At 40.2% G+C, this 23,695-nt stretch overlaps 1 protein-coding gene across 5 annotated transcripts in view; it reads right to left on the reverse strand.

The window, feature by feature from the left end:
• SHTN1 (shootin 1) overlaps positions 1 to 23,695 on the reverse strand; it is a 96,940-nt gene that overhangs the window by 31,216 nt on the left and 42,029 nt on the right. For all 5 annotated transcript variants that reach the window (XR_011997591.1, XM_072740196.1, XM_072740199.1 and 2 more), the window contains 5 exons: positions 21,172 to 21,266; positions 16,057 to 16,203; positions 12,964 to 13,117; positions 10,732 to 10,831; positions 5,152 to 5,234 (listed from right to left, as the gene is read on the reverse strand). Coding sequence is in view for 4 of the 5 variants with exons in the window: in XM_072740196.1 (XP_072596297.1) it covers positions 5,152 to 5,234; positions 10,732 to 10,831; positions 12,964 to 13,117; positions 16,057 to 16,203; positions 21,172 to 21,266 (579 nt within the window). In the remaining variant the exon portion in view is untranslated. The remainder of the gene's footprint in view (positions 1 to 5,151; positions 5,235 to 10,731; positions 10,832 to 12,963; positions 13,118 to 16,056; positions 16,204 to 21,171; positions 21,267 to 23,695) is intronic.

A 23,695-nucleotide genomic window follows, 5' to 3' on the forward strand; every position in this document is an offset into this window, starting at 1 on the left:
GTGGCTATTAATATTTTTGATATTTGAGCAGAAACAGCTAAAGCTCAAAAGGACAGCTTCTAAATGGAGGCCATCACGACGATGCCCCCAGGCCAATGGACAGGCGTGCTGGGCTCTGCACTAATGAAGCCTACACCGTGGCTTTTTTTTCTGCCACGTGGAATTCACGCTAACGCTGAGTAGCTATTCCTCTTACGTCATGCCTAGGGGAGCAACTAGAAGAACCCAGAAGGTTCCACCATTCTCAGTGAGGCAGCACCACAGTGATGAGATCACCTCTACATTCCCTGTACAACCTACGTCTTCTGATAAAGTCCTAATTTCAAACAGGGTCATGTCATCTTCATAGGCCATTGAAATGCAGGGAATAAAAAGTTCTCAATATCCAAACCGTATGTTTCAGATCCAGATGGCAAGAAAGCATCTTTTGCCAGGCAACGTGGAAAACATGGCACCAGAGTCAGAACTCACCCACTAGTAAATGAAAGAACGCAAACTGTGGGTGGATCAACTCTGCCCTTAAGCAGCATTTTCTCGGGCAGCTTCTGCAGATGGCTCCCAAACATCAACAAGAGGACAGACAAGAAAATTACTGTGGATTGAAATTCATTCATTCATTCACTCACTCACTCATTCAATATCTGAATACCCGTTATGTACTACATGGTGCTTGTGCTGACCCCATTCAGAGTCCGGGGAGATAAAACACAGATCTGCCATTTGAGCACCTGGTAAGGGTATGCAATCTATTCCTGAGAATTTTTTTTTTTTTTTAATCCTAAAAAAACATGTGATTTTTCAGAAAGCCTGCCATTTTGAGTGAGACTTGAGAAGAGCTGCATGGCAACAGAACACCGCCGACAAACAGATTAGCGCTCTGTAAGGAAGGACTGAAACCCAATTAAATGCACCATACAAAAACTAATTAAGGCAGACAGATGGAGAATTATGGTCGACACCATTCAAATCTGCTGCAGCATCTAACATAACAGGAATTTAAAGTAGTTTCTTATTTTTGCTTGCCAGAATCATAGTGATAATTCAGAGAAGTGCTACTATCTGTATTGTGTACAGATTATAAACCAGGCTTTAATTTCTTAGTCTTTTTCAAATGTAAAGGCTTAATTGGTCTTAAGGAAAAGAAATCACTTCTTATCAGATTCCCTATGCGGGCACAATACAAGGGCAACGCTAGGTTAAGCTACACAAGCCTTCTCTCTCACCGACCCTGTTTTTGAACTAGCAAAAAGCAATCTATACGAACTTCCAAACTATTAAGCAGTTCTAATAAATCTGCAAGAATCACCTACAGAGAGCTCATGGCATGTTTTGTAATTCTTTCTGTGATCACACAGTTGGTAATTGTCTCACAAAAGCATGTAATCAGAAGGACAATGGAAATGTGCAGGATACTGGAGATTAAAAAAAGGGACAAATGGAGACAACAGGTCTAATGTCACTGAACTGCCACAGGAAAATCAAATCAAATGTTCTCTGAGGTAGTGCTTCAAGGTCAGTCTTGGATCAGAAAGCTACATGTAATTAATTGAGACTTAAATTTTAAGACCCACTTGAAAAATAAGTTCGTTCTTCAAAGAAAAAACCCACAGACAAAACCATCACCTTGTTGCTCAATAAAACCTTTTGTTATTACCTAGAAGAAATGACAATTATTTTATAAATTCCACAGGATTACTTTTCTCTTTCACTAACATTTTTTAAAAAGGCACTTAAAAAGAATCTTATGGCACTGTGACGAACAAAATTTCTGAAGAACACATCGTGGTTGAGTAAGTTTGAATTTAACCTCAGGTCATAAAGTTAAGGATATTTCCTTAACTACAACGATCACAAGAACCTGCCAAATGAGGATTTCTACCCTTCAAAGAGTGGTTGGAACCCTTTTTCTTTTAATAGCTAACATTTTGGTATTTTCTATATGCTGGGTACTATTCTAAGTACTTTACGTGTTAGGAGACTCATTAATTCTCACCACCACCCTATGAAACAAGAACTATGATTATCCCCACTCAGCAGGTTAGCAAACTAAGGTAAGAAAATGTCAACATAATAATGACCTAGATATTTGATAAATACCAAGCATATCTCTGAAACCTCAGAACTTGTTCAATAAATTTATTCTTCTCAAAATTAGTTATTAATTCAAAGTCTGTTGATCATTTCTGACATTGACACCGTAAAACTACTTCTAAAATATTGTACAGAGGGCAGCCCGGTGGCTCGGCGGTTTGGTGTGGCCTTCGGCCCAGGGCCTGATCCTGGAGTCCCGGGATTGAGTCCCACTTTGGGCTCCCTGCGTGAAGCCTGCTTCTCCTCTGCCTGTGTCTCTGCCTCTCTCTCTCTCTCTCTCTCTCTCTCTCTCTCTGTGTGTCTCTCATGAATAAATAAACTCTTAAAAAATAAATAAATAAATAAAATAAAATATTGCGCAGACCTTCCCCTACAATTAGACTTTTTAAGAGCCATACCCTAGCAATAAAAGTTTCTTCATTCATCAGGTCTGAGAAGCATACCAATCAGCTGATGAGAGCCATCATAAGATGCTAACAAAAGATAATACGGTGATAGCAAAACCGGTCCTGACTTACAAATATAAACTCCAAAGTGTCACAGATGACTACAATGCTTGATGTTCTTCATTCATTCATCATGCTTTTAATCATTGTTGATTTATTCATTCAACAACTATTTTTGGTGTGAACTGTTAATAAGACACTATAAAAAACTACCCTGCCAGACAGGGAAAAGCTCCAACCATGTACGTCTATGGTTCACATCATTAAAGGCAGTGGCTTCAGTTTAAAATCTCATGAGTGACTTCTAATTCTACTTAGACATACATCCCTGGTAACAATCCAGTAGCTCAAGAATGAGGGAGAGAATACTGCATCATTTCATGAATTGTAAATGAAACATCACTTTCATAAGGAAAACTGTATGGTTTCCAACACCGGGTTTAATAAGCTTAGAATGCTTTTTTTTTTTTTTTTTTAATTTAAGGGTGTTATCAAGGTTGACAAGCTAATAATGTCATTTACTTAGACATTAGTAAAAGGGAAATTTACTTAGACATTAGAAGGGGAAATCATTTTATTCTGACTGCCCTTCTCATCCTCTACGTCTTATCGATTGTTACAAAACAAGATTGAAACAAACAAAATTTTAATTTTAATTAGAGTGTCAAGAAGGCTTCTAGACAGTAACACAGAGCAGGACTGCCCTGAAATGACCAAAGACAGGACTTCAGAATCCCCAATGCCTTGTGGCAAGCAGAATGTCCTTTTCAGCAGTACAATGAGAGGAATAGTTTCCAAAGGGTTGTAGGAGGCAGGCACCAAAAGTAATTTATATAGACAAAATCAATTAGCTTTTATCTATAATGGTGCTGCGAGTTTCTGGCTAAGAAAGATGGAGCTAGGTCTCAACTTAGATTCACTGAAGGTGCCTCCAAGCTGTGGGAGACTTGCAGACAGGAGTAAGCCCTCAAAGCCTGCAACCGATTTAGGGAGAGAGATGTGGAAATAACCCCAAACAGGACAGAGAGGCTAGGAGATGGGGCATCATAAAATCTGAAAAACAATGCTACAGCAACACGCAGCAATGAGCCAATACTAAGGAGCTCATAAGAGGAAGTGGAGGAAGAGCCTGGAACCTACACAGGAGATGTGGAATTAGAGCACCCTGCCCCAGAAAGCTCTGACTATAGGGAAGGCGGCAGAGCAATTCTGGAATTAGGATAAGACAGAGCATGTGCACGGGGGACTTCTAGGGAATGGTCCAGCCATAAGGTAGGGCAGGTGTACAGAAATGAGGCTGAAATAACAGCAGAGAACCACCCAAAAGCAGCCTGCAGGGTTTGGATTCTGTTCTGATACAGCTAGAGTAAAGTGGCCGGACCAGATTGATGAACCCTGGGGGCAGGAAGAGGAGGCCAAGACGTCTGCCTCAGAACATCTGCCCCAGACTGGGCTTGAACCAGGCAAATGTGCCATGCTTTGTAAGTAACAGGTGCTGAGCAAACATGCTGAGTTCAATGTGGGTTCTTCTGGTCCCTGTTGCCCTGGCTGTGGCTGCACACCCAACTGCCCGCAGCTCCACGAGCCGCCCAGGCTCCTGCCTGCTGGGTGCCTCTGCTCAGTGGGAAAACCCTTCTCCCTTCACTCCCATCTCTTCAAGTTACCCTCTACTTCTCCCTCTCCAGCGAGTCAGACTCCCATGAACTGCACCTCCCAGAGTTGCTCCTGGATTTACCCACTTCTTTCTGTCTCCACTACCACCCTCGTCTGAGCCACGTGCATCTGAATGACAGACAGCCTCCCCTCATCCTCTCTCATTCTTCTGCAATCTATGCCCTGTCCTCTTGCTGCAAACAATGTGATTTCTTTAAAAAGACAAATCTCACCATGCCACACCCCTACTTAAAACTTCTACTATCCTTAAGATACATTTCAAAATCTTGACCACAGCCTCCAGAACCTGGCTCAGACTTCCTCTCTTGCACCGCATGTTCCTGTAATACCAAGCTTTAGTTTCCCAATATGCCAAGCTCCTTCCCCATTCTGGACCTTTGATTCTATTGCCCCTCTATGTGAACTCCTTTCGTTCTCAACACTCCCAATCCAACTTCCTAAATCCAAACTACTTGGCTTTAGCATCGCTTCCTGACACCAGCATCCACCTCCATCCTCTCTTACAAACGTGTGCTCTTCCTCTAGGTAATATCCTTGTTTGTTTCCTGTCTCCCCCAACTCAACGTAACTTCTATGTCATCTGTCACCAGTTTACAGCATGAGTCCAGCACAAAGCAAGTGCTTCATCAAGTCTCAGTTTACTGGCTATCAACTCTAAAAACTCTTTCCCCAAACCCCTTACCTAGAATTGCTCCCTCCCTTTCTTTTATACCTCCTCCTGTAAAGTGCCTCATCCTCTAAGAAGACACATCCCCGCAGACCACACATTACAGTTGACCTGCTGTAGACAAGAAGCAACAGGAAGGCTCACTGGTGTTCCTTCTTATCAGCTGTTAAGTTCACATTTCTCCCCAATTTGTTCACAAGGAACTCGAAAAAATGTATTGTTGAAAAACTGTGCTGAAACCACTGAAAGTAAACCAAAGGGGATGAGAATTACTTGTTTCTGGTTGAGCTGCCTTTTCTTTCTTAGCACCACTGCCGCTGGGATGGGATCGCTTCCGGATCATGGACATGAGGGATCTTTAGGAGAAAGAAAAAGAATGACAGGAAATTACTGGATGCCTGACAATCCAAGAAATAAAATGTATTGATTCAAAATAATCAGTAAATATCCAATTCTTCTCTAGGTGCATAAATGGATAGCTAGAATTTAGGAATCTACTTTCTACTTTTAGTAAATTATTAAACTTTTCAACACTGTAAAGAAGAGAAAGAGGTCTCATCCTTTTCTACATAAAACCAAACTCATTACTCAAAGAAGGGGGCCACTATAATTACCAATACAGTGCTAAGTAAAACAGAAAAATAAGTCAATATTCATACCTAAAATTCAGACATAGCTATCTATGTAATATGTTTGAGGAAGAGGGAAGGATGAAAGAATTAGGGGATGTTTTTGGTAAATATCTATCTGTGAAATACAGGCATAAAAATATCTGAATCTGAATGACACAGACCAGATACTTAAGGGATAAAATACATTTAGACCACAGTCTCTCTGGTCCATGTTTTAAAAATCTGTAAAATCCAAATTGTGATAGATTTGACTACAGGAAAATTTTATGACCTGCATATATTAAAAGACACCATAAAGAATAAAAAGAGGGGTGCCTGGGGGGCTCATGTGAAAGAAGTTGGAAGAGCATGTGACTCTCGATCTTGGGGTCATGAGTTCAAGCCCCATGTTGTATGTAGAGATTACTTAAATAAATAAACTTTTTAAAAAAGAAGAAGAAGAAAAAGAAACTCTACAGATCAGTAAGAAAAAGCTTATAACCCAACAGGAAAATGGACAAAAGCCTTGAAACTCCATAAAAGAGGATGTCCAAATTTCCAAAACAAAGTGCTTGACTTCATTAGCTACTAGGAAAACACAAATGAAACCCACACTGAGATATTACTACACAGTCATCAAACAGAAAAGAAATTTTAAGTCTGATAATATCAAATATCGGTAGGTTTGTGGAATAACAGGAATTCTCAAACTGAAGATTGTGTATGAAATAAAACTGCCGCTTTGGAAAACCATTTGGCAGTATCCAGGGGAGCTGAAGACACACATATCCTAGGAGCCAGGGATTCCATTTCTGTATACCTTATAGAAATGCAAGCACTTGTGCACCAGGATTCATTTACAAGAATGCTCGTGCAGAATTTCCATAACTTCCCTGAACTGGTAATAACTTAAATGTAGATGTACCATAATGGATAAACACACTTTCAGACATTCATAAAATGGATTATGTACCCATGAATATGGATGAACTTGAGCTACACAACATAACATGGATGAATCTTACAAAATAATGTAGAGTAAAAAGAACAAGACCCAAATGAATACAGTAAAATTCCAATTATATAGTTAGAAAAAACCCACATATATATTTATAGGAGTTTAGGGATATATATGTCAGGCAAAAAAATTTTTCTTTAAAAAAAGGATAAAAGGACAAGATTCTAGGCTACCAGTATTTTTCTATTTCTTGATTTGGACAGTGAACACATCATGTTCACTTTATATTACTTTTAAACTGTATATAAGTTGGTGTATGCTCTTATATATATTATCAGTCCCCCTCAATAAAGCTTACAAAAAGAAAAAAAAAAGAACCAAGAATTCCTGAATTCTTTCAACTACATTATAAATGTTCTCGGTGTGGTAAACTGGATTTGACCAAATACAGTCAGTCCTGAGGAAGCCAAGCAGGCAAGGCGTAATGCTGACTCTAGAAAAAGGGGCATCTGGATTCAAACAGCAATATCTGGCTGAGTAGAAAACAACTCAGTGTTTCTTAATTTTTTACCTCTTACTTCTGCCTTTAGATTATTAATCCCCTCTTTACCTGCCTTTTCTTAAAATTCCCAAACACACCGAACAAGAAAGCACTACATTCTGCTCTCCCCTGTGAGATTTCTAGAACTTACCGACAAGCACATTTTATTCCAGAAGCTGGGAGAAATGAAACAATGCAAACTTTATTTGCTCCTTCTCCCCATTCTGTCACTGAAGGCAGGACTAGTCAAGGTCTACAGGTTAACATTCCCCAGTAGGTGGGGTGGCGCTGCCCAGTCGAGGGCCTCATCTTACCCTCTCACAACACTTTGCAGGTGAACCCACCACAGATTCTAAAATGTGCAGTGCTGTACTATCATACGTAAAGATGACAAAGCAGGAATATTTGTACTGCTCGGAATATTTGTATATGTTTACATAAATAAAGTCAAAAATCTACATTCATCACTGGAAACCACCTAAATAGATGAGAGAAAGTGCTTTCACTGTTCAGAACTGAGGTGTAAGCTGGAAACCCATATGGTGCCCAGAGAAAAATCATCTGTAATATTTTTTAAAAAGAGTCCTCTGTGACTACAGATAGAGCAGGTCTCACAGGACAGATCAGAAGACCAGGATGAGATACCTGGGACCCATAATTCAACCTCTGGCTAAAATTGCCCCACTTCAGAGCCAGTTCAGCTGAATGGATAAAAGCTTCAAGCAAGAGTCCCCAGAAATGGAACAGTTTGGTGGAAAAATATTTACCTTGAAATTCTTTAATAAGTGTTCCTCACACCCACTGAAGTTATGAGTCAGCCTGACTGGATCATGGGATATTCAGGTATGTGGCCCAACACTATTCTGGGTGTTTCTGTGCGAGTTCTGGATAAGATCAACATTTAAATTGCTAGCCCAGGGCAGCCCAGGTGGATCAGTGGTTTAACACCGCCTTCAGCCCACAGGGTGTGATCCTGGAGACAGGAGATCAAGTCCCGCATCGGGCTCCCTGCATGGAGTCTGCTTCTCCCTCTGCCTGTGTGTCTGCCTCTCTCTCTCTCTCTCTTTCTGTATCTCTCATGAATAAATAAATAAAATATTTTTTATAAATAAATAAATAGCCCATGTAAAGCAGACTATTCTAATGTGGGTGGGCCTCATACAATCAGCTGAAGGCCTGAATAAAACAAAAGCATGACCCTTCCCCAAGTAAAACAGAATTTCCTCTGCCTGACTAGCTTAAAATCAGGACATCTGCTTTTCCCTGCTTCTGGATTTGAAACACTACGTTTTCCTGGGTCTGGACTGCTCAAATGCAGACTGAGACCATACCATAGGCTTTCCCTGGGCTCTAGCTTTTTGACTCACCCTGGGGCTTGCCATAGTCCATAACCCTGTGAACTAATTCCTTAGAATAAACCTTGTATGTGAATGCACACAATATATACATAAGTATGTATATACGTACATACACACACCCCTTCTACTTCCGTGTCTCTGGAGAACCCTAATATACTAGTACACCCTAACACCGCCTCATGAGCCACACCTGCCCAGGATTTATCCCGTGTTCGCTATGGCTGGTACAACATGACTAAGGTCTACCTTCTTCCTCCAACTCCTCTCTCCCACCTGTCCCCTGGGGCAAAAGAGCAGGTACTAGTTTTTTTTTTTTTCTTCCAGTTTTCATTTCTATCTATGATCTATGTTAGTGCAAAACAAATGTGGCTCAGGACCAAAGTTACAAAATCTTGATTAGTGGATTCAGAGTCCATTGAAACTCAATAGATATGCAAATGTATTTCTTTGACAAGAAAGTACTCCTAACTCCAAAAAGAAAAAAAAGGAAAAAAAGAAAAGAAAAAGAAATCTCTGAGAAATTACATCTTTTACTACTTAAATTCATCTTAAAATAAAAACTGTTCATGTTATTCAACGAAAATTTCTTCAAAGGGCCTTATAAAAGAGTTCATGCTTTAGATATACACAGTCTGAATCCTACATTCATTTCTCAGTAAAACTATAAAGTGCTCTTTGGGAAAATATCCTATTTAGGTTATACTTTACTTTTAATTCCAAGGGTTTCCAGGCTTGTGAGACTAAAAATTAAAGGCCAACAGCAAGACTATAATCGCATTTTTAATAGCCCTCCCTCCTCATACACAGTAGTGACCTTTATTACCAGCACAAAATTCTACACCTTAGAAAAAGAGCTAAGTGATGAATTTCTTGTTTTAAATGTCACATTCAGAATATCTCCAACGGATTTAGCTACCCAGGACAGAAAGAATTTAAAATACCTGAAATTCTTTCAATGGACTCTTCCATCAATCACGTGTAAAAATTATTTTGCCTCAACTACTTCAATGGCTTAAAGTAGATTATGTCCTACCCTCCTCAGTAAGAAAAACTAATGAGAATCCTTTTTAAAAGGCAAAGTCCCATTTTCATAATCATGTGGGAGGAACATGCTACACATTCTATTCACATGCATCGGCAAAGGTGCAAAGTACGAATAAATGGCCCTGTGTGAAAGGATTAAACAAATTGCATGAGTTAATGAAAGGTAAAAAAAAAAAAAAAAAAAAAAAAAAAAACCTAGCCAAATTTTAAAGTCCATTTGTTCAAGAATAAATTATACTGACACAGCTAACATCAGGACACAAGGAGGTAAGTCGTCACAGTGGCAAGCAGGTTGTGTCTTCTGTAATTCTGGACGGTGGAATGAAGAACCACAAAGGAGGCAAATCTTGCCTCTAGGCTTCCTGGGGTGTACTGTGCTCGATTCAGGCACTCAAAACCACCGAGTCACCCCAGGCTTCAGAAAAAGTGAATTCTTATCTGTATATATGATTCCGTGTCACAAGAACGTAAACATAATTTCTTCTTCTTATGGAAGATTCTTCTCTCAGCATTACTAAAGGTTTAAATATGAGGTTAGGGATAAAACGTAATTAGCACTTTGAGTTTAATTATTAGTGTGTAACAATTAGTACTGGTAAGTTTTCGTTTCGTTTAGTACTTTTATTTTTAAAGTAAATGAACAAACCAAGGCTTTTCAAATTCAAATTAGGGCAAGGAAAGATAAAAACAATTAAAACATCCAGGAAAAGTTCAAAATTCCTTGGTCTTCCAGTTAAAGGAAATCCTAACATCATGGGCTGAAATCTTAATACTGAAGTATCTAACTTTTTAAACAAATCTCCAGCTCCTGGGTTTGGAACATCCACATGTCATCTGAACATCGGTAGCAGAAGGACATGGAAGGCTACAAGAATGTTTCTGCCAGGTGTTTCTTGGGCCTTTTCTATATGTATTACAAGAAGGAAGTGACACATTGGCCTTTAGGAAATTTTCTGAGAGGGATGCCTGGGTGGCTCAGGCAGTTGAGGGTCTGCCTTCCGCTTAGGGTCATGGGATCGAGTCTCGCACTAGGCTCCTTGCAGGGAGCCTGCTTCTCCCTCTGCCTGTGTCTCTGCCTGTGTCTCACAAATTAATAAAATCTAAGAGAGAGAGAGAGAGAGAGAGAGAGAGAGAGAGAGAGGAAGAGATAAAGAGAGAAAATATTTCTGGGAGAAATCCTGGCTGGTATGTTTCAGAGTTTTTCTGACCCCTCCTTCTAATGATGCAATCTAAGACTATAGTTTTGGTTCTGTTTTTTAAGAAGGGACACCTCTAGCATACACTTCCAGTTCTCTGACGGGGAAAGACATGATGCAGAGCAGTCCCCCTGCATGTGCTTACCGGATAGGGTTGGGAGGAGGAGGGGGAAGCGGCGGTGGAGGAGGAGGTGGCGGAGGTACAGAGTTCTCAGACTGGTTCACCCGTTTCTGGAGTTCATCAACTGCACGGAGAGCAAGCATTCAGAAGAAGAGAGCTGAAACAAGCAACTTAGCACCTTTTACCCACACAAAGGAGAAAACATAACCTCTTTCAAAATCAAGTTCTTTGTATTAAGGCAAAGTTAGAAATCTCAGTATGAAACTGCAGACCGTCTTAACCTTTTCATCATCTGGCTGCTACCACTAATGCAAGGGAGGCCTTACACAGGTTACAAGAAAACGTCACTGTCTTGTTGCTGTATATACAACTGTGGAAAGGAAAAAAAAAATCAGGACAATAGCTGGACGGGTGGGAAGCAGGGATCGAGTAGGCTGAAGAAATATTTGCTAACAATGGCATGTATTACCCAGAACACTAAGAAATTGTGAATACTTGACTTTTAAAATGTATAGACCAGGAATTAATTTTAAAGATGCCATTTAGTAATGAATCTTAATAACATAATTTCCTCCTCCACCTAATTTCCTTCAAAAATTGCAAATCCCAGAGTTCTTGATTTTGACCAGACTCCGACACTGTCACTTCAGAACCTTTTTGCTCTTTTGAAGGAGGATTCTGGAAATATAATTTATCCCCTCAATTTATTCACATCCTTAATGGAGCAGGTATTTTAGCCCAACAGTGTGAAAGGGTCCATGCTCAAAGCTGTTCAAGATACAGTTTTGAGTTCAAGGAGCTCAACTTCAATCTATATCGCAGACACAAATACCTCTAAGACAGGTCCAATAGGCTCTAGGTACTGAATACTGTTTGCACTCAGGAACGGCTCCCGCTGACCCCAGCCTTTTCTCTCTCCATGAGTAACTGCACCCCCAATGAGCTTGCCTGTTTGTTTCTAGGCTCAACACTTTAAATAAGCAGTGTGGGCTACGCTCTCGGACAGCCAAGAGTCCTCTAGTTGTAAGTGTGTGTCTGTCTCTCCAAAGAGAGTGTGAGTTCCTCAAGGACAAAAGGCGTGGTTTCTTTCCTTCTAGATTTCTTATAGTACCCTAGGGTAAGGCTGGCTGTACACACAGCAGATACTAAATAAAACATACTCGAAACTGAATCTCAGGTTATCTCTAGTGTCTGCCCCTTCTATCAATAAAAAACATGGCTCTGGCCATAGGCTGCCTGGATAGTCACTTAAAAAGAATGGAATCTTAATTTTAGATCAATTTTTTAAGAAGTAAATTGCAATTCATGTTCATGGTTAGAAAGCATTGAATATTTTTTAAAGGGGAGAAAAGGCCTACCTGGTTCTTCTATACGGATTTCAAAATTCTAGTATAAAATTAACCAAAAATATCTCCAGTGAATACTGAAGCTGTTATAAAAGGGAACAACCTGCTTCCTTAAATCACCTACCTTCCAACAGAAACTTATTACTTATCCCTGTGTAATAATCCAATTCACACATTCCTGTCAAGCCTTCTGGAACTGAATGAATAAATCCTTTGATTTAAATATCCCCTGGTGTTTTAAAAGTTTTTCCACTTAATATACATATTGTTGCCCATTTTATTGTTAGGTGTGACACTGAAAGTATTAGTTCATGGGTATAATTAGACCACAAATGAGGGCTGTATGAACCTTAAAAGTTTAATTCTTTTTAAAAATGCTCCCTAAGGGACGTCTGGGTGGTGCAGTCAAGTAAGCATCTGACTCCTGACTGACTTTGGCTCAGGTCACGATCTCAGTGTGGTGAGACGGAGCCCCGAGGTGGGCTCTGTGCTGGGAATGGAGCTTGTTTGGGATTCTCTCTCTCCATATCTCTCTCTCTCTCTCTCTCTCTCTCTCTCTCTAAAAAAGGAAAGGGGGACAAAAAAACCACTCTCTAAAACGATCAAAATAAATACTCAATAAATACTTCTATCTGTCCCATCTGAAGCCCTGAGAAATGCCGAAATGTTGGTCAGATGAGCAGTATCTTTGTCTCTCCATTCTGCATGGGAGGCTTGCACATGCTCTCAGTCCACAGAGGTGTACGTGATTGTGAATCCCTGGAGTACAGTGGCCACTCTACTGAAGTGATCTTGATATTCCCCTATAGCATTCAGCCAAGCGTTCTGGACTAGCTATGGGCCGGGTTTTGTGCTGGGCACAGGGGATTCACACACTACTCAGACACAGTGGCCCAAGGGACACTTTTACCAGAATGCTTTAAATCTCTGGCTCTCTCCTCCGAATTCTGGTATTTCAATTCCAGTTCTCTTTTATCCTCTTCCAGAAGCCCCAGCTGCTGTTTGAGGCTGCGTATCTCTCTGTGGAGTGCTGCGTTTTCTAGCTGCTCTTCTAAGTCTTTCACCTGTAATTCATAAACAGACATTGACAGCTTTGCCTTTGTCAAGGAAAATTAAAGGGGGAAAGATCAGTTTCCCTTTACTTTGCAAGTCACAGCAAAGAGATTACCAATCCATCTTAAAAACCATGCAAATTCTGGAGTACAGATGATAATTGAAAATGCCAGCTATTTAAACCAATATAAATTTATTGAAGACTAATGTCCCAGATAATTATGTGTTGAAACATGGGTCGAAAAGGTAAAATAATACCTAAGACATTCATTTAAAACAGATTACTACCTCATACTCATTTTCAAGAGAAAATTCAGGTAGCATGAAAAAGAACCTTTAGGGGGATAATTCAGTAACAAGTATCAAAAACCTTAAAAAAGGAAGAAAGCAAATGGAAAGACGGTTTGATTCAGCAACACTACTTTTAGAACTTGCTTTAAAGAAATAGTAAGGGGGCACCTGGGTGGCTCAGTTGGGTAAGCATCTGAGGATTCTTGATTTCAGCTCAGGTCATGACCTCAAGGTGGTGAGATCAAGCCCTGTATGGAATATGCTTAAGATTCTCTCCCTCTCCCTCTGTCCCACCCCCACCACCCCACTCACAGGCTTTCTCTCTCTCAAAAAAAGAAATAGTAAGACAAGTATTAACATTATTCACCACAGTGCTCCTTGTAACAGGAAAGTATTGAAAATAAGTTAAATATCCACCAATATTATGGATTTAATAAATCATGGTATATTCACTAACTAAAATACTATACAACCATTTAAAATCATATAGTTGGAGCACCTAGGTGGTGCAGCTGATTGATCATTCTATTCTTGGCTTCGGCTCAGGTCATGATCTCAGGTTGTGAGACTGAACCCTCATAGGGCTTCGTGTTGAGCATGGAGTCTGCTTGAGAGTCTCTCCCTCTGCCCCTCCACTCGCACTCTCTTTCTCTAAAATAAATATGTAAGTTTTTTAAAAAATAAAAATAAAATCACAAAGCTCATTATATGCTAACATGGGATAATATGTTACCAACTAAAAACAAATCAGGTTGAAGAACAGTATGCATGGTACATACATTCATAAAATTAACCATTTGTGTAAAGTTTGGATAGGTACCAAAATATGGAATTCTTGGGCAATCTTAATTTCTTCTTTAACTTGTACTGTATTTTCAACATCCATTTATGAAAAGAAACATATATTGTTTTTATCACCATAGGAACAACACAGTGTTTAAAAGACAGCTGGAGAATCTGCAGGGGAACTTACAGGCAGGTAAGAACCATTTAAACCATCACCACCACCACCCCCCCCCCCCCCCCAGGAAAGATTACACAGTTCAGTCTAACAGTCTTAGAAGTACTGATGGGAACAATTTACAACTTTCAGCCAATCTTCAGCATCAGGTACTTGCTCCTCCTACCCCAACAAGGCACACAGCCAACGATGGAGCCCCATACCTCAGTTCAACTCAGGAGGCTCTAGACCTGTGTGGTTTACTAAACGGGTTAACTACTACTACCAAGGTTTTTCAGAACTGAAAAATTTTAGCATGAGCTACATAACAATAAGTATTCCTTTATTCTTTATTTGAAATGATAATCCCTGTTTGTGGGGACAAGAAGGAAGGGAGGGAGGGAGGAAGGGAAGAAGGAAGAAAGGAAAGGAAGGGAAAGGACGGAGGGAAAGAAGGAAGGGAGGAAAGAGGGAGGAAAGAAGGCGGGGAGGGAAGGAGGAAGGAAAGAAGGAGGGAGGGAAAGAGGGAGAGAAGAAGGAAAGAAGAGAAAGGAAGGGAAATAAAGAAGGAAGGAGATAATAAGGGATGGGAGGAAGGAAGATAGAAGGAAAGAGGGAAATCTCTCCTCCCTAGTCCTCTTTCCAGGGGCAATCACTGCTCCCAGCTACTCATCTGGAGGTCCTGTGCATACATCAACATTTCTTACTGAGGGGAAAATAAAAATCCGCTCTGCCTCAGGACCAACTTTGTAAAAACTTCAGAAACTTCCGAGGGTTAAATGTCAATATTATTGCTTAAAGAGACTTTGACAGGTGATAAATAGCAGCCAACAGCCTTTTCTTCACAAACGAGGTGTACTGTAAGTAGTATAAATATTGATGTAATTTTTCTTAAGTGGTTTCCTTCACTTCAAAGTCTCTGTTCCACCTCTCTGCCTCCTCCCCTCCCGCCTCCTCTCTCACCTACCACAACAACTACCTTTTCTGCCTGGCGCACAAAGGTGGGCTGTGTCAGCTGGAATAGTTCCACTCAAACAAAATAAAATAACCACTTAGGAAGTCTTTAAACATATATATTTGTGGAGGTTCACACAATCAGAAATTTTTTCTAAGCAAGCAATTACCCCTAACGATGGACTTTTCCTCCCTCTTTTAATAACACTTGTGCCTTCTCGTAAATTCGCAGAGACGAACGCAGTCTCCCTGTGTATGCAGTCCCCAATACACATTCGACTCACAGATGTCCCAATTGTGCATTCCGTGCACTATGCATGGTCTTTTTAAATTCTCTCTCTTTCCTTTGCTTCTTCAGAGCTTTGGACAGGTTAAAGACCACAATGAAGTCCACATAGTGCACTATAAATTGGGCACTAGGGGATCCCTGGGTGGCGCAGTGGTTTAGCGCCTGCCTTTGGCCCAGGGCGCGATCCTGGAGACCTGGGATCGAATCCCAGGTCAGGCTCCCGGTGCATGGATCCTGCTTCTCCCTCTGCCTGTGTCTCTGCCTCTCTCTCTCTCTGTGTGACTATCATAAATGAATAATAAATAAATAAATAAATAAATAGGGCACTAAATTAAGTTCATTTGGTAGCTACTTTTTTCTAAAAAAGCAGAAAAACCAGAAAGATTTATTAAGACCAACAAGGGGGCTTTAAGTGACCAGACTTAGCCCTCTCCTGTCTGTGGCTGTTATTAAGACACCAGAAGAAAATCGGTTACCTTTTTCTGATGCTGAATTCTCTCTTCTTCAAGTTGCTGGATGAGTTTTGCATTTTCTTCTAACGCTTTCAAAAGCTGCTGGTCAGGAGCAGAGCTCTGCAGCAGAAGGTGGCTTTGCCTCTTTAGCTTGTTCTGTTCAATGAACATCTGCAAGAGTTAATTATAAAAATGTACATGCCAATCAATCTCACGTATCTCCTCAACTGAAAGCAAAGCAACAGGAAAGTACGTGGAATTTTTATTGAAAAGTTAAAGGCAATTTCTGAATTGTACAGTATTACATTTTTAGAAGTAATGATCGTTATGATTTCATACATAACTTTCATGCAATCTTCAAGGACCTTCACCCTTGCCCCAATGAGGCATATATGTGATAATTGTGTCCTATGCTTCAGTTTTTAAGGTTTTATTATTGTCTTAAAATACATTAATACTGGGTCACCTGGGTGGCTCAGTGGTTGAGCATCTGCCCTTGGCTAAGGTCATGATCCTGGAGTCCTGGGATCAAGTTCTGCATTGGGCTCCCCACATAAAGCCTCTTCTCCCTTTGCCTATGTCTCTGCCTCTCTCTGTGTCTCTCATGAGTAAATAAGTTAAAAATCTTTAAAAAAAAATCTCTTCCTTTAAAAAAAATACATTAATACTATGGTACAGGCTGGTATTGATACAGGCTGGTATTGACCAAGAACTCGTCTTACCTCAGGTACTCTGCTAAATATTTTATACTTATTATTTTAAACCTTACATCAGTCCTATGAATTAAACACTTGCGGTTTGAATAGCTAACACTGACTAGCGCTCTGTGATAGACACGGTGATGATTTTACATATAACACATCGTCTAATCCTTAGAATAACACTGTCAAGTAGATACTATTATTATCCCATTCTTACTAATAAGGTAAGTGAGGTTCAAAGGGATAAAGTGACTTTTCCAAAAACACATGGAGATAGCAAAACCAGGATCTAAACTGAGATCTGTCTGATTTAAATGTCAAAGCTCTTAATCATCTGGCTAACCTCCTTCCTCTGGTATTTACAAACCTAATGTGTTTTGTTTTATATCAATTAGCTTTTCCCCAGTGATGAAAGTAGTTAACAGTCAGGAGGGTAAAAAAGATGAGATACACTTATATTATTATTCATTTAGCCTTTACAAGCTCACATTTTTTGATACATTATTTTCTATTAACCTGTTACTTCTTTTCCTTAATACCCTATACCAGTTAGCCAGTAGATGATTCTACACATATTTTATAAACCCTGAAATAAGGCCCATATTTCATATTCTTCTTCCACCTGAGGCTTTCTGTGTAAGAAGGCTTGGGGGGAACGTGTGTGTGTGCACACACAGGTGCTGAGCTCGAGGACAGTGAGACCGGGAGCATCCACACTCCAGGGAAGAGTCATCCATATTTCATCCATATCTCATCTAGTATCTGATATCTGAAACCAATGGTATAATTGAAACAAGCTATTTCGATTTACTATTACTATTGCAGTCATCTTAAATACATCTTTCCCCTCCTACAATTTAACTTGGCTGGGGTCCCTTACCAGGGTCTTAGCCTCAACGAGCTAACAAGGAGGCCTGCAAATAGCAGCTGGACTCAGTGAGTCCTCTGGCTTCCCAGCAAGCGAGGCCTTTCCCCAAGAGTGCCCAGAGGCCAAGAGCAAGCCGAGGGCAGCGTCGGTGTGGGCAACGAGGGCGGGGACGGTGAACTCAGCAGTCAAACAGTACTGGGCTCAGGCCATTGTCAGAGCACAACTGAGTCCCTCACTGCACTGCTTCTCTGAGCTCCGGTTTTCACTTGGAAAAAAGTGACAGTTCCTCCTCTCTATGCGTACTCAGGAAAACTTGTTCAACTTTACATGATTACAAACAATTTAACTTGGTTATTTTAGAAAGAAGAGAGTGATGACTATGTCTTGGGGATGTTAATAATATGAATTTCTTTCACAAAACCCTGTAACCATTCCTAAATAGTAAAAGATGAAAAGAGCATATCGCAAAGAAATTCCTTAGATAGCCATGGTAACTTGAAAAAAATACTCATTAGACTACCTTTTCTAGACCTTAATACATTCACATGAAATATTCTATATAACACCTTCTAAAGATGTGCTTAAAGAAAATTTAGTTACCAAACAGTAATGAATTTGGCTTTGAACTATGGTAAGAATCTGATATCTAGGGTTAGGGAGGTGGTCTCTTATCACACAAATGACATCATGAGTGTCAGAATTTCAGAGAGATTTCATAAATCTTTTCAAAGAATGAAAGAGAGGAAAAAATCTTATGTCATTAATATAGAATTCATTCTTTCTGAAAGATTATTAAAATGTCATCTGCATTGTCTAGTGAAAATAGGACTTACTACAAAACAGTCTCACGGCATATCCACCCTACACATTTGAAGGAGGTATCCATGCTGTTGGAAGATCCATGAGGTATCCTCCAACCAAGAAAACTGCACATTTGGGAACTGTTTGTATTTTTTACAAGGTATACACACTCCTTTTATAATTAAAAATATAAAGTAAATTAATTTAAAATATTGAATTCTGGGATGCCTGGATGGCTCAGTGAGCATCTGCCTTCAGTTCAGGGCATGATCCTAGGTCATGGGATTGAGTCCCTCACTGGGCTCCCCACATGGAGCCTGCTTCTCCCTCTGCCTATGTCTCTGCCTCTCTCTCTCTATGTCTCTCATGAGTAAATGAATAACATCTTTAAAAAAAAATTAATTTTAGGGCTCCAGACTATAAGCTCCAAAGGGGCAGGGATGATAGTTGCATTCGTCACCATCATATTCCCAACAGCACAGTGTCTGGTTTATGAAGATGTTCACTGATGCACTAAAAACCAAAATGCAAGACTGGCACTTCTCTCGTTAAACCAAGTCCTGCACCTTTTAGCAGTAGTCCTCTGTTTAAAAGTTGAGAATTGGGGCGCCTGGCTGGCTTAGTTGGTTAAGCATCTGACTCTTGATTTCCACTCAAGTCATATGATAAAGGTCCTGAGATGGAACCCTCCCCACCCACCCTCACCCCATCCTGGGCTTTATGCTCAGCATGGAGTCTCCCTCTGCCCTCCGCTCACTCATGTGCATGCTCTCTTTCTCAAATAAATAAATAAATCTTAAAAAAAAAAAGCAGCTATGAATCTGCAAACCATACATAGAAGAAGGTATATGGGTTCTAATCCAACTTTATTTTAAAGAACAGTTTCTGGGGATCCCTGGGTGGCTCAGCAGTTTAGAGCCTGCCTTTGGCCCAGGTCGTGATCCTGGAGTCACGGGATCAAGTCCCACATCTGGCTCCTTGCGTGGAGCCTGCTTCTCCCTCTGCCTGTGTCTCTGCCTCTCTCTGTCTGTGTCTCTCGTGAATAAATAAATAAAATCTTTAAAAAATAATAAAAATAATAAAATAAATAAAGAACAGTTTCTGGGGTGCCTGGCTGCCAGAGTCAATAAAGCATGCAACTCTCAATCCTGGGGTTGTACTCAAGCTCCACATTGAGTGCAGGGATTACTTTAAAAAATAAAATCTTAAAAAAATTTCTTCTCACTACTGTGTAGATAGAATCTAGATACTGTAAAACCACTAAGCACCCTTGCAAATCCTGATGCTACCCAGAAGAGGAGTGCGACCGGCTGCCACACCTCCATCCCCTTGTGCCGAGGTCACACGTCAGCATCGCCGTTTCCACCAATCACTACCAGGTGAAGGACAGAGTCAAGCATTCATTTTCATATTCTTTGCAGAATCTTGCTTCTATCTATCTTCTCTGCTACTGCATGGCCTTCAAGTTCTCTTTGAGCCTCTTTGTTTTCTAACGTCACTCCACAAACAACCGATAGAAAACTGAAAATGTCTCTCAAAATAAGACCCCGGCATTTGGGTCAAAACAAGCCCACCCTTTCAGTTTTACGGTGGAGGCATCTTCACATTATCCCCAGTCTCCCTCCCCTCTACTGTTTATGTTGTTGCAGCTCTTCCAAGGGACTCTGACACACTTCAATTCTTTTCTTCTTTCTTCCAAGTAATAAGAGGACAATTTTTACTCACCTTTCATTAAACTCTCTGAATAAAATGAATCGGAATATTTCAAATCACATCTTCTTGGCCTAAAGCTTTTATACAGTTCATTGCTAGCACAGCTACATTCACATGCAGAAAGACTCCTGAACAAAACCATGATCTGATTTTTAAATGTCATTCCCATAACCCCATGCTTTGTCTTCCTTCTGCACCTTGGATACTTCTACCTACGTGTGTTTTACATTTCCTTAGCTACTTTCCTTCTCAACCTGCAGTGTGCATGCAGATTCAAGATACTTAGACATGATGGAAATCTCAGACCAGCAACATCCTTGAGCTGTTACAGTTCAGCCAACTGGCGCCTCATCATTTCCATGTAAACCAGCCCTAGGGGCAAGAATACCCAGCAACAACGTGTCAACAAAGGGAAGCTGAAACATGAGAAACTCAAAGCTTATCTCTAACAGGAGAGGAAGAGTGTTACTCTGGTGAAAGGCTACAATAATGGATGTATGTGGCAATGCTCCATAGCAAGTGGAAGAATCAACTAGAATAATAAGATCACCATCTAGTAGGTGAGGAGAAACACTAACACCATGATACTGTTATTTGAGATGGTATTTGGAGATGTCACCTAGATTCCTAAGGCTACTGAAATGTACAGAAATCCTATACTCCAGCTGGACTCCCCATCACAAGTTTGCAGGTAACCCTAAATGTCATTTCTTTCCCCCATGCAGCATTTTATTGTACAAAACCCTTTTGAAAGATCATGCCCTTTTCAAAATCCACATGGCTGGACTTGTAGCATCACGCATTTTAGAGATGGTGAAAGTGAAGCCCCAGCGAGGCTAAGGGCTGCTCTCAAGTCACATGAGTGACTGTTTGACACAGTCAAATCTGAACCCAAATCTTCTAACACCAGGTTCAGTGAACATAACATTATTCCACAGCTGGCCTCCCTTAATTCTAGGTGGTAAGTTCTTACTCAACTTCAAAACATATTTTGATATGTCATCTACAAAGTCCTCTCAGAAATAAAAATTTAAAACTAGGTCTCTGGACACTTACCTCTTGTGCAAATGACTCCGCTTTCTTTCGAAGATCCTTCTCCAGTTCCAAGTTTACTTGCATCTCCTCATACTCTTCTACTGCTAGCATGGACACTTAGGAAGACAAGGAAAAGAAATGGACAAAACACCACACAGACGGTCAGGAATCTGGATGAAAAACAGTGTTGAAAGGATTCTTTGTACCAGCATACAAGCGCCCTCATCCATTGCTGCTTGGAATATAAATGGATCAAACCATTTTGCAGGGCAGCTTGGCAATGTGAATCAAAAACCTAGAACCACTCGTGCCCTCTGACTCGACAATCCCACTTTTGGGAATATACTGATTCCCCCGAGAGAATATAAATCATGAACATGTCCAGTGATGAAGCTGCAAGAATGCTCTTGGCATCACTGCTAATAACAGTGAATGATCCAGATGGTCTCAGAGGCAGAACCAGGAAAGTATGGTACGTATACGAAACACGATTCTGCCACTGAAATGACACTGTAGAAGCATATTTATGGGACCAAAAGACATTCATGATATATATTTTTTAAATGAGTTCATTTCTGCTTTTTACAAGCTGCATACACAAAACACATTGACATGGCACTTCACGGAAGAGGAAACCTGTGAAAGGCCAGTGAATGTGCAGAAAGATACGTACCTTCACTAGTAATCAGAGAAATGGAAAGTAAAAACACAGGCACCTTTTTATACTCACCAAAAAAAGAACTGCAAAAGTCAAGAAGTAGAGTTACACCAAGTTTGGAGAGGATACAGAACGATGGGAACAAACACACTGGTAACAGGAATGGAAATCTACTTAAAAAGCAATCCGGCATCATGTGCTGGCACTGAAGATAAACTTTTACATTTGGCATGTTATCTTAGTGAAACTCTTGAACACGTGCACCAGGAGGCATGTAAAAGAATTTCTGTAGCCGCATGACTCAGAATAGCAAAAAAGTGGAAAAAAACCTCAAACATCCACCTACAGGACACTGGATCAGTGAATTCTGGTATAGACACTGAATGGCATCCTATACAGCAGGAAAGTCAACATACCACAGCAGAGCCCTTTAGCAGGAACAGATCTCAGAGACACAGAAAACTGCACAGAGACATATGCAAAGTGATACCATTAATATAAAGTTCAAAAACATGCAAAATCAATCAACATGCTGGTTAGAGATACAGACATACTTGGTAGGACTGTAAATAAAAGCAATGATAAAAATCCGAGGGAGGAGGGGGTACAAGTAGAGATTGATGTTCAGGGACCTGTAAAGTGCCAAGAGCTAAAGAGGTATTTCTTGTACTGATACTTCCCATCATCCATAAATGTTATGAACACACTATTTAACGTGTGTGTGGGGTGTGTGTGTGTGTGTGTGTGTGTGTATGGTTTTCTTAAGGTTGGAAGAATATATACGATGTCAATAGTGCTTATTTGGACTGTAAATATTGAGGTTTTTTTTCTTTTCCTATTTTAATTTATGCTTTCCACCAAAACGTATACTACCTGAAGAAAAAGAAAAATACATATACATATATATATATATATATATATATATGTTTGCTATTTTTAAGCATCTTCCATGTTTACAAAGAGAAACAGCCCTAGATCCATTCAGGCCGAGTCAGAGCCCTGAATTAAAGAATCAATGTAGGGCAGAAATTTTCAAAGGGGAGGTCTTGTCAAATAAGAGAACACGAAATCTTTACTACTTTCTGACGTTCCGTGGCCCGTTTAACGCTATAGACAGGCTCAAGGGGGTGATGATGCTGTTAGAAATTAGGCACAACACAGGTAGGTATCACACTGGCCTCTCCATCTGCCTCTGCAAGGCACTTTCAATCCTGAGCTGAGTCATATCAATAAAATCTTTAAAAAGGCACTCTTAATGGCTGCTTTCACACAATGTTCCGCCAGGACACTTCAGTCCTAACTGACTAAGGACCGGTTTGCTGGGTAATGACATAGAATTTCAAGCTCTGTGCTCTGTAAATCTACTGCTTTCTCAGAGGAAAGACGAATACTCTTACTCCAGCAAAGCAATGTAAGTGGTGGTTTGTGATGTGAATTACAGGTCCCCGAGAGCCCAATGATTTTCAAACCTATTTAAAAAAAAGAAATTTCATGAAGAAAACAAAGACGACTATGACTATCTGGAGGCCTGGGCAACACAACTGACTCTCTTTTCTCAGTCTTGAACGTCACAATAAAAAAAAAAAAGAAGAAAAGAAAAAAGTGAATTTTCACCTGTCCTGGCCCTTTCGACTTGGATTCTGAAAGAAATGTGGTTGGTCCTCATCACACATTTAGTTATATAATCTCTCTCTCTTCCTAGAGAGCGGGCTCTCTGAAGGCGAGATCCACGTGGTTGCCCTCTGCAGAACTGTTTCTAGCACCACGCATCAAGACCCATTTCTATTTTCTTAAATGTGGAACGAGCTGAGACATGTCACAATCTTTTTTTTTTTTTTAAGATTTTATTTATTTATTATTGAGAAGCACAGAGAGAGAGGCAGAGAC

This window comes from Vulpes vulpes, chromosome 15 (genome assembly GCF_048418805.1).
Source record: "Vulpes vulpes isolate BD-2025 chromosome 15, VulVul3, whole genome shotgun sequence".
NCBI lineage: Eukaryota > Metazoa > Chordata > Mammalia > Carnivora > Canidae > Vulpes > Vulpes vulpes.